Source organism: Panthera onca, chromosome D4 (genome assembly GCF_046562875.1).
Source record: "Panthera onca isolate mPanOnc1 chromosome D4, mPanOnc1 haplotype 2, whole genome shotgun sequence".
Classification (NCBI taxonomy): Eukaryota; Metazoa; Chordata; class Mammalia; order Carnivora; family Felidae; genus Panthera; species Panthera onca.
In genome coordinates this window covers 71749679-71770228 of record NC_138351.1, presented here as the reverse complement: position 1 = coordinate 71770228, position 20550 = coordinate 71749679, and the positions used below count along the sequence as shown (strand labels likewise).

Here is a 20550-nt window from a genome sequence, read left to right as displayed (position 1 = left end):
TTTTTACTGTCTCAAAGAAGTTTAATTTTGCTGTTACAGTTTGAATTTTCTTCTCCATCTCAGTGTTCGTCTTAATCATTTTCTCCTACAGCTGCTGACTTCTGTTTAAAGGAGACCATGTTCAGGGTGCCTGAATTGTTCAGTCGGTTGAGCATCTCACTCTTGATTTTGGCTTAGGTCAGGATCCCAGGGTCATGGGATCAAGCCCCACGTCAGGCTCTGTGCTGAGTGTGGAGCCTGCTTAGGATTCTTTGCTTGTCCCTTTGGCCCTCTCTCCTGCTTGCACTGTCTTTCTCTCTCTCTCTCTCTTAAATAAAATTTTAAAATAATAATAATAAAAAAAATAAAGGAGACCATGTTGTCTTGCATCTTCTTGAAGACTGGTGCAAATATTTACTGAACTTTTTCTAGAAAGAAATACTCAGTAATATGAATAATTCAGTAATAATTTGACATTTAATACTGTGATGCTTTGATTGCAATGTTCTCTTTCTGCTGAGCTATTTTTCATAAGTCACATATCATTATAACTATTTTTATAATGTTTCTCTCAGTCTTAAATACTGTCACAGATCTAGCCAGTCCTAGAATTTTCTACTAAATATCATGGAAAAATGTTACCTTCTGTTTTTAAATATAATCAAGAATTTCAGAAGCATGGTTATTTTTTTCTAATAATTACATTATATTGTGAATCTTGTCTCTTTTATATTTTTAGCCTATTCTAGTGGTTAAAACAAGGACGATAGCATCCAAGAGACCTGGTTTTAAGACACAGCAAGTGTAGTGGTAAAGAATCTGGACTCTAGGGGCGCCTGGGTGGCGCAGTCGGTTAAGCATCCGACTTCAGCCAGGTCACGATCTCGCGGTCCGTGAGTTCGAGCCCCACGTCAGGCTCTGGGCTGATGGCTCGGAGCCTGGAGCCTGCTTCTGATTCTGTGTCTCCCTCTCTCTCTGCCCCTCCCCCATTCATGCTCTGTCTCTCTCTGTCCCAAAAATAAATTAAAAACATTGAAAAAAAAATTAAAAAAAAAAAGAAAGAATCTGGACTCTGGATACAAACTATCCAGGTTCAAATCTCAGCTTTGCCACTTACTGTGTAACTTTGGCAAGTTATTTATCTCTTACTGCCTTGGTTTTCTCACCTATAAAAGGAAATTAATAATATTAGTTACTTCATAGGTCTTTAAGGAGATATTAAAAGACAATATTTATAAAATATGTAGAACAGTCCCTGGGACATAGTAAATACCATATAAATATTTACTTTAAAATTCTAGCTCTACCCTTCCTCTCAATTTTGTTGTAAACCATATATATATATATTTTTTTTTTAAATAAATAAGCCAGACCTTATCTTCTCAGAAACAGAGCTTAAACAAATGACAACAGGAAGGGTAAAGGAATGTGCTACCATTTAGAAATATGTGACTTGCTAATTAAGAACAAGATAAATGTAACTTTGATTTTTTTGTCATAAAAATGTAGTAAACCAATGTTAACTACTAAAGAAAAAATTCTAGCTGTATTACCTCCTCAGTAACTTCACTCAAGTCAGCAAATCTCTCTAAGCTTCCATTGTCTCATCTTTAAGGTGGACAAAATACTAATAAAATTAATACAAATATTAATAACACTATTAATACTATTGACTAATACTTTGTAGACTAAATGAGATGATTTATATAAAATAGTATCACAAGTATATATTACTTGTTTCTACTATTTTTAAAATTATTTTTTTAATGTGTGTTTATTTTTGAAAGACAGAGAGGGAGACAGAGCATGAGCGGGGGAGGGGCAGAGAGAAAGGGGGACACAGAATCCAAAGCAGGCTCCAGGCTCTGAGCTGTCAGCGCAGAGCCCAATGCGGGGCTCGAACCCACGAAGTGTGAGATCATGACCTGAGCCGAAGATGGACACTTAGCCAGCTGAGCCACCCAGGCACCCCTGTTGCTACTATTGTTAAATAATTGCACATGTACTTGACAGTGCTACATCAAATTAGCTGAGCATTGCAAGTCCTTCTTTTGGAAATGTCCTTTTTTTTTCTTTTAATGTTTATTTATTTTTGGGAGAGACAGAGCATGAGCAGGGGAGAGGCAGAGAGAGAGGGAGACACGGGAAAAAAAGCAGGCTCCAGGCTCCAAGCTGTCAGCACAGAGCCTGATGCAGGCTCAAACCCACGAACCCACGAACCCACGAGATCGTGATCTGAGCCGAAGTCAGAAGCTTAACCACTGAGCCACCCAGCCGACACCTTTTGGCAATTTCCTTACTCAGTTTTGAGTTATTTTGTAGTAGATGTGTAACTCCAGAGAGTAAGTCACAGATTCAAAGTGACATTGTCAGTAAAGAGCACTGTGTCTGTAAAATTGAAGCAAGATCAATTAGATCCTGCTTTTGATCTGTGTGTGTGTGTGTGTGTGTGTGTGAGAGAGAGAGAGAGAGAGAGAGAGAGAGAGAGAGAGAGAGAGAGATTGATTTTCTGAGCCAGGGACAGCAGGGTCTTAATAATTCTTTTTTCTTCAAAGGGCCTATTTCCCATCAGTTGGATTATTTCCCTCTTTTTCTTCTATCCTTAGACAAGTGCTTTGAACAGAAACAATGGGCTCCTTGGTTTTTGGCGTATTTGGCTCTTCTCCTCTGCTGGCAGACGATCCCAGAGTGTAGTAGGGGAGGTGGGGCTGCACAGGTGGGGGTAGGAGAATACAGAGTCAACAGTATTTATTAAGAATTTTTATATGTCCTGTATCACTGATTCCTTTTAGTCCCTTAACATGCGTTGTTGTTTTGGTTTTTCCCACAAATAAGCCCAGGCATCTCATGCTGGGTTGTGTTGTAATCGTAACTAATTGTGGGACTGAATAGGCCACATCCTAACCTGTAAATAACAAACTACATTATTCTTTAAAAAAAGAATCTCTGCTTCTGTCCTTGCTTGAATTATACTATTATTTGTATGGAAAGCTATTATTGGGATTTTTTTCTGCCTACTTAGTCTCAAAAATGTTAATTATCACTTACCATCAATTAATATAAAATGGACTTCCACAGCTTGCCCATCAGGGACATACAAACCAGAAGGTTCTCCAGGAGGAATCAGCACTTGCCTTCCGTGTCCTGATGAAAATCACACCTCTCCACCTGGAAGTACGTCCCTGGAAGACTGTGTCTGCAAGGAGGGATATCGGGCATCCGGCCAGACCTGTGAAGGTAAGCCTCCCACATTTGGCAAATGGGAAATACAAAAGCTGATCTCTTAAGAAAAATGATGCTGATATTTCCATCCATTTTATTTTAAATGATCTCTAATAATCCTTTCTCTAATCTTATTTGGGGGAAGTTCTTTTTTTTTCTTTTAATTATAACCATAGGCACCAAGGTGGCTATATTTTTTAAAAATATTTTTTAATGTTTGCTTTATTTTTTATTTTTGAGAGAGAGAGAGAGAGAGACAGGATGAGCGGAGGAGAGGCAGACACACACACACACACGCACGCACGCACACACACACACGCGCGCGCAGAATCCGAAGCAGGCTCCAGGCTCTGAGCTGTCAGCACAGAGCCTGACATGGGGCCCGAACTCATGAACCGTGAGATTATAACCCGAGCTGAAGTCAGACACTCTACTGACAGAGCCACCCAGGTACCCCCCTTTGCTTTTATTAAGTAGCATTTCTTATCAGTACATACACCCATATCTTGCTCCAGAGAAAGTAGATCTGAGACCCCAATAACTATGAAACCAGAAAGATTTAGTACTTGAAAAAGATCTAAATATGAATCTAAAAGCCACAAATTTAACAAAAAATATAACAAATGAGCTAGTTTGGGCTCTGGTGATATTTATATCCATTTAAGAGAATATGTTTATGAGTAAAGTGTCTTGATATTATTCATATCAAAAATTAAAACTGTGTGATTAGCCTGTAACATGTACAAGAGGCTGTGGCTCTTGGGATTTGTAGCAAACATACTTTGTTGAATTTATTCTTTGTTTTACGCCACCTTAATTAAGGAGGAAAATAGGGGCGCCTGGGAGGCTCAGTTGGTTAAGCGTCCAACTTCAGCTCAGGTCATGATCTCATAGTTCGTGAGTTCAAGCCCCACTTTGGGTTCTGTGTTGACAGCTCAGAGTCTGGAGCCTGCTTTGGATTCTGTGTCTCCCTCTCTCTCTCTCTCTCTCTCTCTACCCTCCGCCTCTAATGCTCTGTCCCTGTCTCTCTCTCAAAAATAAATAAATATTAAAAAAAGAAGGAAAATAGGTTATGACCTATGAAGATCAAGAACTAGAAAATTTCATATCCACATAGATGTCAAAATAAAACATTTTTGGGGCTTAAAATATATTTAGTCTGTTTAAAAAATTGGAAGTAAATACATACCTAATAGGAGTGAGATGTAAGGGTTCTTCTTTCAAATATGCACTTAGAAATTGAGATGCAGTAAATTGGAATGATGTGGGTAATTTAGCTGTGTGTGTAAAATGTCCTCTTAAACAAACACAGGAAAGGAGGCTGTTTCATAGGCAAAAGGCTAATTTTGCTTTTTTATTTTCTTTCTGTAAATGTTAGTTGTCCACTGCCCTGCCCTGAGGCCTCCCGAAAACGGTTACTTTGTCCAGAACACTTGCAACAACCACTTCAATGCAGCCTGTGGGGTCCGATGTAACCCTGGATTTGACCTCGTGGGAAGCAGCATCCTTCTGTGTCTACCCAATGGTTTGTGGTCCGGTTCAGAGAGCTCCTGCAGAGGTATGCAAACTGCCAGTTCACATTGTTTATTGATTGCCTTGCTTGATTTCCTTGACTTAACCTTTAATGGACCAGTGAAGTTCTTTGTTTCTTTTGATTTCATAGACCACAGACCACAGAAAGAGAAAAAAATTATAGGGACATTGGAAGTCAGAACTACTAAGTTCAATTGACCACATCATCGTAAACTATGCCCTCTATGTTTCTTTTATGAACGGACAGAGAGCAAAGAAAGGGCCTCCCTGGGAAGGAAATGGACAGGTTACCCCAAACCTCAGATTTCAAGCGGCCAAAATAGGGTGCCAAGGAGAGGGTTAGAATGAGGGCTTTGAGGACTCATGTGATTGGAGGACTCAGGGAGCCACATGAGGGTCCGGCAGTGGGAGCAGTGAGCCAACTTGTATGTCTCCAGCCTTTGCTTGGAATAGACAGTGTGCGGTAGAGAGTGGGGATTTGCCAAAGTGAGATCACAGAGTCTAGTCAGGCCAATAGAAATGGGGACTGTACCTCGAGTAGAAGCAGAGGCTCCCACATCACACAGAGAAAAGACAAATATTATGGTAGCTTAGTTCACCTCCACTCTCGCCATCTGTAGGATCTCCTTTCCTTCTTCTTACAACTATTACACACAACTTCCTAAGGTTTCACAAGTAGGGTTGGAAAAGACGGCTATCTAAGAAAAGAGGGGAACAAGCCAAAGGCCTTGAGAATCCCTCCTTTTCAAGCTTCTGAATACAGTATTCACCCGCTACCTAGAGTTGCCAGATGATATACAGGGGACACCCAGCGAGACGAGAATTTTAGATACACAACAACTTTTAGTGTAAGTGAGTCCCATGCAAGATGTGGGATTGACTTATACTAAAAATGAGGTGTTGATTTTCCAAAACTCAAATTTAACCGGATCTCCTCATTTGTTTGTTTGCTTTGCTAAATCTGGCAACCTCACCCCCCACCACATCCCCCAAGGCATCCTTTGGCAATACACTTTGCTGAGGATTTGACTGCTCCAGGGACCCCACATCACACAGCCCACTGGAGTACGGTAAGGAGTTTTCTCTTGGCTCTTGCACTCATAAGGGAAGCCCACCTACTCAGGCTCTGAGGTCGTTTGTGAGCCACAGGAGACAACCACTGTGGTTATCATCTGCCAGTTTTTACCATCTGCAAGTATGAGTCTGCTTAACTCAGGTCCCAACCCGTCCTCTTCTGTGTACCTACAAAAAAAGAAGAGGCACGCCTGTGCTGAGGTGGCTCAGTTAAGCCTCCAACTTCGGCTCAGGTCATGATCTCGCGGTTCATGAGTTCGAGCCCCACGTCAGGCTCCGTGCTGACAGCTTGGAGCCTAGAGCCTGCTTCGGATTCTGTGTCTCCTTCTCTGTCTCTGCCCCTGCCCTGCTTGTGCTCTCTCCCTGTCTCTCAAAAAAAAAAAAAAAAAAAAATAATAATAATAATAATAAACATTAAAAAAATAAGAAGAAATCAGCAAAATTGAACAAGAGAGTCCTGAAAGAAAAGGGAAACAAATGGAATCACTGAGATTCTAAGGCAATTACAGTGCTTAAATAAGGCCAGGATTCCAAGAAATAGGAGATCTCTGAAAACAAAAGGATTTCTTAAGAGGAAATAAAAGTCTGCAGACACAATGAATAGATGTAGTTAAAAGCCAAGTTAATAAGTTAACAAAATCAACTCAAGAAACACTTCTGAAAGGGGCACCTGGGTGGCTCAGTTGGTTAAGCCTCCGACTTCAGCTCGGGTCATGATCTCACAGTTTACGTGTTTGAGCCCCATGTCGGGCTCTGTGCGACAGCTCAGAGCCTGGAGCCTGCTTCAGATCGTGTGTCTCCCTCTCTTTCTGCTGCTCCCCTGCTTGTTCTCTCTCTCTCTCTCTCAAAAATAAATAAAACATTAAAACTTTTAAAAAAAGAAACTCTTCTGAAAGTAAAGCAGAGTTTCAAAGATTAAAAAAATATAAAATGATAACGTGACATGAGAATAGTCCCGGGAAATAGACTCTTTTCATATTTGGAACCTAGAGAGAGAGTGGAATGAAAGAGAACATAGCCCCAAGCGGAAATTTTGAACATATATGCAACGAACATCTTTGATATTCAGTTTAAAATCACTTAATGAGTGCTAGAAAAAATTATTGAAAACAGATCCATGTCTGGAAAGAATCGTAGTGAAATTTGTGAATGTGTTGGAAAAATAGAAAATTGTGCCTGTTTCACAGTTAGAAATAAATAATATTACCTACAAAGGAAAGAGAATCAGACTTGAGCCTCTTATTAGCCATTCTAAATATGAGAAGATAAGGGTATGTTGCCAGGAGTCTGAGAGAAAAGAATCAGACCCTAGATTTCTGAGCTCAGATCAGCTACTGTTTTATGTGGGAAGGCCAAGGAAAGACATTTTCAGTCATGCAGTCTCAAATGGTAAAAAAGCCACATCCCATGCCTGAAAAAGTTAATCGCAGAAAGCCTCTTAGATATATTCCTATAAAGTCAACAGTTATCAGCTCTGTGTAAAATCACTACCCCTTCTTCCAAATACGTCATGGCAGAGGGTGGAAAACATTACATTTTAACTTTTCCACTTACTGGTCTTCCAAAGAAGAGTGAGAAAAGCGGGTAGACGACGCCTTCAGGGTAAGGTCCAACCCCTGCCTCTTTACCCTCCACAGTCTACACCCTGAGCCTCAAATCCTACACTAAAGCCATAAGAAATGGCCATGTCCTCTCGGGAAGCCATCCTTTGACAAGTTGTTACCACAGCTTTGAGTGCCTGATGGCCCTGAATTTGCTCTTTGTCTCTCTATATAAACCCTCTGCTGTCATCAGACTTCTCAGCCTGGATGGGATGACCTCAACTTCTGTACGTGTGTCCACGCACCCGTTCTCCCCTCATTCTAGAGCCTGTGCTCTGTGTGTCAGGCTCAGTCAAGGAGGCACAGTGACCACGAGTGTCATGGGATGAGGGATTTATTTTAGGAATTGGACCTTATGCAATTTTGGAAGGAGCTGAAGGCAAACTGAAGATCTAGAAGAGAAGTTGGAGCATCAGAGGTGTTTCTACCAACTCAGTCTGTGAAACCAAGCCTGCCCTGCTGCTGGGGTGGGACTGAAAAGGAGAAATGCGTTGAGAGGTCTTAGAGAAGGTCTCCATGGTTCCACAGCCAAGAGCCTGGCAGCAAGCTTTGGGCTTCCTCAGGCCCACACAGTCAACAATTGGGACATGGAATAGAGGCAAGCAAAGACAAGCTGGGATCCGTGGGACATGTCTACATTTGTCCATCACCGTGTCTGGCTACAGTGGCCCAGGCTGCTTTCCAAAATCCAGGGCACGTTCTTCTTCTGACCAACCCTAGCCTGGCCTATAGTAAGGGGAGTCTGACAGCTTGTTTCCCCAGCTTAACCAACTCGATATAATACAAACCAACACACTTAACTTTTATTAATCAGCTTGTCTATCGCCTCTGCTAGACTGAGTTCTTTATGAGCAAAGAATGTATCTTTTCTTCTCAACCCTTAGTTATACCTCTGGTGAATGATCAAGAACTTGATCAATAGATGTATTGGTAAGTCCATTGATAAATAGATATACTGATGGTCGGACTGCGTCACTTCCCATTATGCATTCACATTGTTAAAGAGCATTCTTGTTCTTATTTATGTGATTTCAGTTGATATTCCAATATAAACAAAACAATGTTAATCAAAGATTAAAAGATCCCTTTAGTTTCATTCCCAAAGCTACCACATAACTTACCAGTGTACAGAGCTGTCCCGAATGAAGATATTTTCTCCCTTCCTCCGGTGCATCATTTGTGACTTTAGTTACTTGACATATTGTTCTTTGAAAATATATACCATATTTCATTAATTATAAAACACTTTCCCCCATATTTTAACATCTCTAAAAACTCAGATGTACCTTAAAGTCAGTGGCATGAAATCCTTTCATAGATATTACTGTTTCTTTATTAGTGGCACATAAAATAACGGTGTGCCTCACAAATGGGGCCTCTGGCATTCAATGAAATATGACAGCTGCATTGGGATTCACTTCTGTTTCAGGACGGATAACTGGAGAAAGTTGTATTTTACATTTCCAGGTGAAATCTAACGGTACGAACAGATCATTTTAGTTATGTCATCTCTTTCTTGCAAATCCTCCTGAAATCGAGACAGAAATGAAAGAGCAGTTTAAAATGTAAAGCCTTTTACAAATTTCATTTTGCATCATTAATGTTTTATAGTGTTAAGTAATACTTAATAGGCTTGAGCCTTCTTCCTCCTCTGTACTCATCATAAAGCATTTATACTTTTTGTTCAATTTTCTCTGAATTATACATTTATTTCTAAACTAGGAAGGGTTTTTTTTGTGGTTTCCTAATGATAACTAAGCCACAACATCATAGTAAATTAAACTTTGCGATAGCAGGTTTCCTCAGAAAATGGCTCACACAACAATAAGAAGCCTACACTTAATATCAGATTTATTTTATTTTCAGTATAGATGCTATCACAATTTGGGTTTGACAGGAATTATTTATATGGGTGGAAATCTAATTAGTCTTTAAAATGAAAACCAGAGCAGGTCTCACAGTGTCTACTTCTTAGTAGACTGTATTCTTGAAACGATTGCTATTTTCTAAAAACACCAAATGAGCATTTAAAGTTGCTTTGACATGAATGTGAATCAAGAAACATTTATTGCACAATTTGTCAGCTTGTTGAAATAAAAAAAAATTTTATTGAACCTAATAAATAAACATGTTCCTATTAAGAATGATATTAAATGGTCATTCCTGGTTGAAAAGGAGTATAAAATGTTTAAGGGCTAACTAGGAATCCTTGCATATGCTTTGTTTTCTCAGAGGAGCAATCAAAGTTTATTGAAAGCAACATTTGAGAAGCAATATAATTTGTATGTGTATGAAACACCAACTCTAATTTACTATCAGTGCTCTTGAGAGATGTTGCGAATCCATTTCATTTTGAGTGGGAAAGCTGGAGTGATTTCATCAGTGTTTTAAATCTAAAAGCAGTTGTTTAAAATAGGCTTTCCAGATTTTATACATTTTGATCACAGGGATTTATCTTACCTTTTAATTCCACGTGGCACTTGGCATTGTGTTACGTATGGTGGTCACACTGCGTAAAAACCAAACTGTGGAAGGCAAAATATTTCTATGCCCTTGATGCACTCAGCAATGATTCTACTTACATGATGGGCACATTCAATAAAAACCAGGATGTGGAAGGCAAAATGTGTCTACTCATTTGTCACTAGTAGTTGATTTCGATCCAAGCCATCTCAGGGATTGAAAGGCAAAGGCTTATGGTTTAACTTCTAATTTGATTTTTGTCTTTTCTCTAAGAATGATCAATCCTAAATATATATTTAATGCACCCAATATTTATGCTCTGCCGACTAATATCATTTGAATGGGTTCCTTCAGAATAGATCCTGCCAAGCGGAGACTTCAGTTGAATATGCACTGAATGTTTTGCCCCAACTTCATTTCCTATTATTATAAAGTTAAGCTTTCATCATAAATATATGCCTGATATGAAAAACTGGCAAATACAGAAATGTGGAAGAAAGAAAAATGCATCCTACCCAGAGTCCTCCAAAACATTCTGAGTCCCAAATGATTCTGTTCAAAAATATTTAGAGATTGCTATGTTGTCTTCGGGCCTTTAGTGTTGCAGAAGTGCTATTGTTGATAGTAGAACTTTGTTCTTCTGTAGGGGTTATTTTTTTGTGCTATTCCTGATGCTTGTAGGATTTTATCTGTGAGCACATGAGTTTATGTGACCATCCTTTGACATATCTAACAGAAACGCACCCTCTTTTCCTCTCTGTATTTCTGTTTATGACAGGGATGTACATGCTGTCTGACAGGACAAATTTCCACGGGGCTGGGCAGCCTCCCCGCTCCCTCTTTCTTCCCCTTTCCCTTCTTCCTACCTTACCTTCTCCTCCCTTTTTTTCAGCTTCCTCTCCCTCCTCTACACTGTCCTTCATATCCCCTTTCCCTTTTCTCTCCTCCCCTCCTTCTCTTATACCTACCTTCTCCTCCCCTTCTCTTCCCTGTCTTCTCTCTTCTTATTCTCCCATTTCCTTTCTCCTTTTCCCTTGCCCTCCTTCCCCTGATTGGAAATCTGAAGGGAGTGGGTTTAAGCTAGAACTGGAGAAAAAGAAGTAGAGAGAGTATAAATTCTTTAGAGATGATTTTGTCTACAGAACACACAACATATTGGAGAGCCCAGTAGGGTACAGAAACTGATGGAGTTGAAGCCCTTCAGCGAGTGATCCAAGAAGACAGGAGGTTGTTGTCAGAGGGTGGGATGTTAGCTTGGTGATGGCAAGGTCTAGAGGATAAGGCAATGAAATAGGTGAAGGATTTGGTTATTGCAGGAAAGGAGGTGAAGAATATGACCCCACAATACTGGAATGATCATCTACACAGACAATGAAATCATCAATGTGTGCGTGTGTGTGTGTGTGTGTGTGTGTGTGTGTGTGCGCGCGCGCGCGTGTGTGTGTCTGAGAGAGAGAGACAGAGACAGAATAAAATCTTCAAAGAATGAGAAGTGGCCCGGAGGTCAGCAGACAGTTGTGGGGAGAAAGATGTTGAATACTTAATATGACACTTTGACACTTCGTGGGAGCTAAAAGGTTTTACAGAGAAGGGAGGAGGAAGAGACAATAATCTGGGAAGGCACAAGGAACAAAGAGGACATCTTTTTTCTCCAGGCCTTGTCTATAAGAGACCATTGGATTCTGATTAAGATAAGAAAGTGAGAGAAAAGTTCACAAGTGAAGTTTAGGTTATGAGGGGATTTATTGAAGACTGATTGTGTATTCCAGAGGGCAGGTGCCAGAGTTTGTGAGTTAGATTTGGATTAGACGTATATGAGGGTGACCCTGATAGATGAGGGATAACTTTGGAGCCTTGGGCTTCCTATGAGATTGTCAGAAACAGAAATATAGGGCATCATGGGATTAATTGAGAGAGACCCTAAAACACATTATGGGATTTTGGTGGGCTGGGCAGGGAGGAAAATCTTGCCAGGAGAGCTCAGAGCACAGATTCCATTTGGGGACCTGTAGAGGCAGAATCAGCATGAGTACTCTCTCGTAGCTTCTCTGATGTAGTGTTGAAGCCATCAAGTTAGAATTTGCAGTACTAGGAAAAGGCATATGTCTCTGGACACCCCGTGGGACTTCTGCTGGTGGTGTTGAGGCTGACTGAGGCACAGGGGCATTTCCAGCATTGAGGGGTTAGTAAATACCCCTTGGCTACTCTCTCAGGGTGGTTTTGAAGTTGGTAGAAAAAAGGATCATGTCACCAGTTGTACCTGCTCACTTCTGAGCCCAGGGAAATGTGATCCTAAGTCACATGCTCTACCTCTGAGCAGGGCTGGAGCACACACAAATCCCATGAGTTGAAAGAGGGGAGAAACCTTTCCCTAGGAGAGTAGCAAAGGAGGAGTGAATGGATGCTGGGCACAGGACATTAGGAATTGTGTACAGCTGCTGCTATTTCCAAGACCCAAATAACAATGTCTTAAAGCAATTAAGAGTTTACTTTTCTCTCATCTAAAAGACGAGAATCTGGTATGATAGCTCCATTATCATCAGAGACCCAGGCTTCTTTAATTTTTTTTGCTGTACCCTCTTAGTACTTGATAGTTATTCTATAGTAGTATCTCGTACTTAGACGATAATATGCTGGGGTACCATCCCTCATGTCCGTATTTCAGGACAACAAAGGAGGAAGAGGGGAAGGCAAAAAGTACTCTCTCAATTGAAAGGGTCACCATTAAAAAGCTTTTCCACACATCCCTCACAACTGCAGCTTATATTTCATTGGCTGTCAATCATTGTGATGGAGGTGGGCAGTTGTTACCTTCTAACTGTGCATATTTGGTGCTGAATAGAACTGGGAAGAATGTTATCGGGTGCACAACTGGCACTCTTTGCCAAAGCAGCAAAACACACAAACAAAACAATGTTAGCGCGTAAGTCAAGATTAGCATCATGAAGTAGAGTTTGCAGCAAGTGTCTTGGAAGAAAGGAGTGAAAAAGCCAAAAGGAGCAGAGTTACAGTCAAGGAGTAGGATACTGAAATTGAAGATTACAGAGGCTGGGGTCATTAAAAGCCCAGGATGTACCCATGAGATCTGAGAATTGAGTTAATCGTGAACCCGAATCCCTGTCCTGGAAAAGACGTCCTCTTTTTGTTGGAATGTAGCCTGGAAAAGCTCAGCCGAGGCCCAGCTGAAGGTTGAAGATCCCTCCCTTTGTCAGCCACCTCCAATCTACAGGTATCATCGTCCATCTAGGACCAGACTCCTTAGGTTAAGTTTCCCACTTATGGGCAGGAGGTTGAGTGCCGGGATCTTAGTAGGGCAATGCATTTGATGAAACACATGCCTTCAGTTGTCCCATACTAACTCAAAACATAATGATGTGCTATTTACTATTTGCCATTTTAAGAAAAGTTATTTTCTTGCTTGAAATGTGTAGGCATTGTTAAACTTCCTATTTTTGTCTTTATTTAGTAAAATGTGACCCAGTGTTTTTCATTTTATATAGTACGAACATGCCCCCATCTTCGCCAACCCAAACATGGCCGCATCAGCTGTTCCACCAAGGAAATGTCCTACAAGACAGTGTGTTTGGTTACCTGTGATGAAGGGTACAGACTAGAAGGAAGTGCTAAGCTTACTTGTCAAGCTAACACCCAGTGGGATGGTCTAGAACCTCGGTGTGTGGGTAAGTCATGGAAGGCATGGTGCGTTTGGTGATTTATTTCTCTTGCTCTCTGATTTCTCCTTTCTTCTGTGAAGGCCTAGAACTTCTGTGAAGTTGATTCATTATGAATATAAATTCACATCCATGTATACAGATGCCTGGAGACACAGGTATACAGATAAATAAACGAATGTGCAGTTTTATTCCTCTCCACTGATAAAAAGACACCAGAATCCCATTATCCGAGTCACTGAAGTTTACAGCTTGAAATGGTGATGATGTTTTTTTTAACTGGGGCCAATTTGGATGGATTTTTTAAAGACCAAATTCTGTGTGATTCCCTTGCTTTGTTAAACAGAAGTTACTTTTACCTTGTTGATAAAAGGACAAAATTATGAACCAGTGAACCTTAGGATAGACCATAATATTCTATTTCATCAGAAGATTTTTTTGCCTTGTCCTTCTCGAAGAGTTGTGACATCTCACTACTGAAATCAGGTCCAGAATGAATAAATTCAGGAATCTTTCCAGTTTGCTGCTCCTTATACACTGTAAATACAAATGATAACGATAATGATGATGATGATGAGAATCCTTATAAAATGTCAGATGTAGTATACAGAGCTTGGCAGGTAGATAATTAAATAAGCAACTTCCAAAAAAGGAAAAAGAAGAACTATATGTAAGGAATAAATTGAAATATGCCAGGACCCAAGATGGGAAAACTAGGTACTATGAATCTGTCAGTTCCTTCCAAATTGATTTACAGGTTTGTTCTAGTATAATCTAGTACTGGATCCGTGGTTGATGAAGGTATCACCAGGAAGGTTATTGAGCTTACAGGGTATGGGGGGTTCATTTAACAGTCCAAAAGTTGACCCTCACTGTTTAAGCTAAGAAAAACTGATATTATCAAACTGAGAAGAGATTAATCTCTCCTGGATGGGCAAATGAAATTCACTATTAAGCAAAAATTCAATTCATTAGCAATGAGATGCCTACTATTATGGATATTGTAAGACTTAGGCCTGGAATACGTTGTATTTCCCTGTAGACAGAAGCTGCAAGGACACCCAAGTCAAGAATACACTTAGTTTGTATGAAACCCAGACAAAGGGAGATAGCCCTTCAGATATTCCACAGAATTAAATGAGGTAAAAATGATGGATCTTCCATCATAGAAAGGTGCCTTTACGATGGCACAATAAATGTCAATGAACTTCTTTAGCTGGGATGTTGTCTCCTTACACTAGAGTTTCTATGTAAGTACTAATGTTTACTCCCAAGAATCACCTCTTACCCTGCTTCCATGGCTGATCAACTCCTCTTCTGAGGGACCCAATCTTTTTTTAGAAATAGTAATACTGGGGTGCCTGGGTGGCTCAGTCACTTAAGCATCAGACTCTGCATTTCCGCTTAGGTTATGATCTTAGGGTTGGTGAGGTCAAGCTCAGAGTTGGGCTCTGCACTGACAGCACAGAGCCTGCCTGGGATTCTGTCTCTCCCTCTCTCTCTCTGCCCCTCCCTGACTTGTGTGCTCTCTCTCTCTCTCAAAAGTAAATAAAATAAAACTTTTAAAAAAAATGCATCTAATAAGGTTTTCCTATTCTCAGTTCTTTTAAAGTACTTTTTTTTAACGTTTTATTTATTTTTGAGACAGAGAGAGACAGAGCATGAACGGGGGAGGGTCAGAGAGAGGGAGACACAGAATCGGAAACAGGCTCCAGGCTCTGAGCTGTCAGCACAGAGCCCGACGCGGGGCTCGAACTCACGGACCGGGAGATCATGACCTGAGCCGAAGTCGGCCGCTCAACCGACTGAGCCACCCAGGCGCCCCTCTCAGTTCTTTTAAAAACCATTGTGTGCATTTCTGTAATGATTTAAATTTTTTTTTCAACATTTATTTATTTTTGAGACAGAGAGAGACAGAGCATGAACAAGGGAGGGTCAGAGAGAGAGGGAGACACAGAATCTGAAACAGGCTCCAGGCTCTGAGTGGTCAGCACAGAGCCCGACGCGGGGCTCGAACCCACGGGCAGTGAGATCATGACCTGAGCCGAAGTCGGACACTTAACCGATCGAGCCACCCAGGGGCCCCTGTAATGATTTAAAGCATATGCAAATCTTGGTGATTTATGTAACCATCGAAGGGAGATTGCATCCCTTTTTACAGTTTATTGAAGAACCACTCACTGTAGCCTCCAAATTCTGACAACAACCGTAATTACTATGATAATTCTGATTTTTAAAAAATTGATATAAATGAATAGGATGTGTGTTGAAGAATAGACAGGTACAAAACACAAATTTTGAACATGAGGTAAAATGAGGGAGAACTTATTCTCACCATCATAAAAACAGATTGTACACCTACAGTAATTAAAATAGCACATTAATGGTACAAGGATGCACAGAACAATGGAGCTACACACGACTAAATATGGTACAGAAACAAACAAACAAGTGCTATAGAAGAATATAGCACTTGGTAAAGGAAACTTCAGAAATCAATGGGGAAAAAGTTTATCTAAAAATTAGTCTTGACTCTCACTACACACCCACAAAAAAAATCACTAAATTAAGTTAATTAGTTCAATTGGGCAAGTTAAGGGGTGAAATGGAAGAAAAGGTACAGATTTTTATGAAGGAGAACTTTCTTTTTTTTTTTTTTATTTTTTTTTTATTTTTTTTTATTTTTTAATATATGAAATTTACTGTCAAATTGGTTTCCATACAACACCCAGTGCTCATCCCAAAAGGTGCCCTCCTCAATACCCATCACCCACCCTGCCCTCCCTCCCACCCCCCATCAACCCTCAGTTTGTTCTCAGTTTTTAACAGTCTCTTATGCTTTGGCTCTCTCCCACTCTAACCTCTTTTTTTTTTTTTTTTTTTTCCTTCCTTCCCCTCCCCCATGGGTTTCTGTTATGTTTCTCAGGATCCACATAAGAGTGAAACCATATGGTATCTGTCTTTCTCTGTATGGCTTATTTCACTTAGCATCACACTCTCCAGTTCCATCCATGTTGCTACAAAAGGCCATATTTCATTCTTTCGGATTGCCACGTAGTATTCCATTGTGTATATAAACCACAATTTCTTTATCCATTCATCAGTTGATGGACATTTAGGCTCTTTCCATAATTTGGCTATTGTTGAGAGTGCCGCTATAAACATTGGGGTACAGGTGCCCCTATGCATCAGTACTCCTGTATCCCTTGGATAAATTCCTAGCAGTGCTATTGCTGGGTCATAGGGTAGGTCTATTTTTAATTTTCTGAGGAACCTCCACACTGCTTTCCAGAGCGGCTGCACCAATTTGCATTCCCACCAACAGTGCAAGAGGGTTCCTGTTTCTCCACATCCTCTCCAGCATCTATAGTCTTGAAGGAGAACTTTCTAAGAATAAAAGACAATCTGAATTTTTTTTTAATTTTTTTTTAACGTTTATTTATTTTTGAGACAGAGAGACAGAGCATGAACAGGGGAGGGGCAGAGAGAGAGGGAGACACAGAATCTGAAACAGGCTCCAGGCTCTGAGCTGTCAGCACAGAGCCCGATGCAGGGCTTGAACTCACGGACCATGAGATCCTGACCTGAGCTGAAGTCGGACGCTTAACCGACGGAGCCACCCAGGCGCCCCAAGACAATCTGAATTTTTAATGGAGAAGAATTTCCTAAGAATAAAAGGACAAAAGAATAGATTTGAATACATAAATATTTAAATACATAAAGATTTAAATATTAAACAGTAACTCTTCAAATGAATTCTTTACATCACTAAAAGGCAAACAGTGAAAAAGAAAGGTTACTTGAAACACACACAACCACGTCAATGTTATTGATTGTCCTTAACATTTTCTAAAGTATGAAACTAGACAAAAACACAAAAGTGTGTAGACTCCAATACCAAGAGTCATAAAGGAAGTGAATTAAATGGATAAAGGAGAAATTTAAAAATACAATTTTTAGAAAATAAAAAATGAGAAATTTCTAAAACCAGAGTTACGAGATATGGGCTAAATTACACACTGATGTAATTTTATAGTTATAAATCCTTTCATTGTTAATCAGGGAAGTGGAAACAATTAAACATTAAATTCAAAAGTTAGGAAAAGAAAGATTGCAATGGAAGTTGAAAGAAATACATACTAATGTTTAAGTAAAGGAAAATGAGCTATAAAGGGAGATGGGATGCCATAGAGTGAGTAAGAGGGAAATCTTTGAATAAAATAATGGATTTTTAAAGTATAAGTAAGAAAAATGCAAAAGTAAAATTATTCTAAGAAGCTCTAACAAAGAATATAAGAGGCCAGAGGTTTTTCAAAGAATAATAAAACATCATACATAAATATGTGCACATAAAATAAAAATCATTGATATTTTATGTATGATTTTCTATGAAAATGAAAGTTTTTAAATGAATCAAGAAAAAGTAGAAATGCAAGTGTATAATTAGTCATAAGTGGAAAATGTTATCAGAGTTTTAATTCTCCAAAAATGACTGAGGGACCAATGAAACTCTTCCAGACTTTTCAGAAACAGTAACTCTGTACTGTATAATTTGGCCCAAGTAATGGGAAGCTAAACAGGTTATATTAACAAATAAAATAATGTTATTTTGTTGGCAACCCGATAGCTATTACCAAAAAACAGATAATAAACTATGACAGCAAATATGCTACCAGTCCATATCTGAAAGAATAGCCTGTCAAACAAGTAGGGTTTATCCCAGGAATGCAGAAGGGCTTAAAATAAGATATAATCTATCAACATAATAAATTACTTCACCATAACAAATAGGAAAAATTCATATGGCTGCTTGGTAGAAGATAAAAATGCCATTCATCATCGTTTAAATCACATTGTCAATACAATTCTGAGGAACTCTTGTTGATAACTGACATAATAAAAAAGATGTCCTTAAACCCACAGCCACTTATGGAACAATATAGGCAGTCTTATTAAATCTGGGAAGAGAAAAGGGTGCTGGCTCAGAATCATCCATTGTTTAGTATTGTTCTCAAAGCTGGAGCACTTGTAATAAATGTTAAGATTAGAGTTTTGGGGATTTAAAACCATCATCATTTGTAGATTACATGCCTTAAAATTGAATGAATCTACTAAGAGAGTTGAGAGTTCACTAAAGTCCTAAGAATACCAAATAAAGAACTTTTCCGTATACAGTGATAAGCAGAATATATAGTGAAAAATCACATTCAAAAGATTTGTGGAAAATATAAAATATGTAAGAATAATCTTAAACAGCAGTGCATGGAACCTGTGTCACACAAACTACAAAATGTTACTGAGAGGCAAAAAACATACCTTAATATTTTAATAAAATTGTATCAAAATGAAAGTTCTCTCTAAATATATGTATAGGTAAAAGGCAATCTCATTTAATATCCCAACAAAGCTTTTCTTTTTGACCCTCTTTTGGAATTAGGAAGTGATTCTAGAGCTTATCTGGAAGAATATGTAGGCAAGAATCACGAAAATAAGATTGAAATATAGATCAAGATGATTGAATAGATCCTGAAACTTACGAGTTTCATGTATTACTAAGGAAGCATCACAGGTCAGTTGCGAAGAAAAGATTTATTCAATTTATAATATAGAAAAATTGTCTGGCTCTTTGGGAAAAACAAATGAAACAAAATGAATTTCTCGTATGTCTTTAATTCATACCAGACACTGACATTAATTCTTCATAGATATTAAAATATAAAGAAAAAAATAAAACCGTTAAAAATTAGAAGACAGTATAGTTAAAATAGGTGAGCGTTAGCCAATTTCAGGACTTAAGTATAAAAGCAGCAGACATAAAATCAGCAGATTAGACTATATAAATAATTAAAGACATGTTTACCCCAAATACCATAAGCAAACAATAAAAAAGAGAATATTAATAGGGAACAAAATCTTCAACAATTATCACAGCCAACAGAATAATTTTCTTAATTTATGAAGAGCCATCCATAAATAAGGGATATTGAGCCCCACGTAGTCATTACATTTGAACCGCAAATTTGGCTCTGTGTTTTGCTCTTCATCACAGCCGAACAGCAAGGCTGGGCAGTCATTCGGCACATACTGGGAGAAAATAAAAGAAAGAAACCAATTTCTCAGGAACAATTGCATTTGCCGGCACAGACGGTTAAAAGAAATTTCAGGGAGGAGGCCTGGTGGTGAAGTGTTTAGGGGCACAGAGAGTCTGCCACTTAGCTGCGGGGTGACCTCAAGAATGTAGATTGTGGGTAACTTCCCCATAGTTGTGCCTTGGGACTCTTGTTTGTAAATGGGAATGGTAACAATACCCCTTAGTGCATAGGATTGAATGAGTCGATGCTTGTAAAGCACTTAGAACAATGACAAGCACATAGTGCATACATGTTAGCGATTATTACATGGGAGATGCAAACTAAAGATGTTAGCGCTACTGCCGGGAGAATCATTCCTACAACAAATAAATGTGCATATGGGCAGACACACACACACACACACACACACACACACACCCTACATTAGGTCTTAGTCTTGGCTTTCCATTTTGTTTGCCTTCTGCCCCCTTCATTTGTTATTCTTCATTGATTCCAAAGATAACATTAAGGGTCAGGGCCCCGATTATGACACAGTGATTTGAGGGAGGGAATAAAAACTTTTCTCACAATGTGCCCACTTAAATAAAGATGGAACCAATAAAAACTCATAAAATGGAGACTGCTGAATATTTTGCTTAATCCATGAACGCGGAACTCTGTTTACTCTTTCATACTTCAGAACCTTAAATGTTCCACAAACTGAAAGTGATAACAGTCACAGTTGGCATTAATTAAAATATAAGAAGTTTTTCAAGGTGTTGATGCACTGGCAAAATAACATGAGATAACCAGAGAGAGAACAGCTCAGCGTTGTTTATAATCTATCATAGGTTCAGTGTCATCAACAGATACCGTTTAGTGACTTACATCAGTTCCAAGGCAGCACAATTGTATTTTTCTTGAAATTTGTGGAAA

The 20550-nt window shown here is 39.2% G+C and overlaps 1 protein-coding gene across 2 annotated transcripts in view; it reads left to right on the top strand.

The window, feature by feature from the left end:
• Positions 1-20550, top strand: part of SVEP1 (sushi, von Willebrand factor type A, EGF and pentraxin domain containing 1) — a 205318-nt gene that overhangs the window by 59389 nt on the left and 125379 nt on the right. For both annotated transcript variants that reach the window (XM_078436599.2, XM_078436598.2), the window contains exons 4-6: positions 3058-3216; positions 4580-4759; positions 13373-13552. In XM_078436599.2, coding sequence (XP_078292725.2) covers positions 3058-3216; positions 4580-4759; positions 13373-13552 — 519 coding nt within the window. The remainder of the gene's footprint in view (positions 1-3057; positions 3217-4579; positions 4760-13372; positions 13553-20550) is intronic.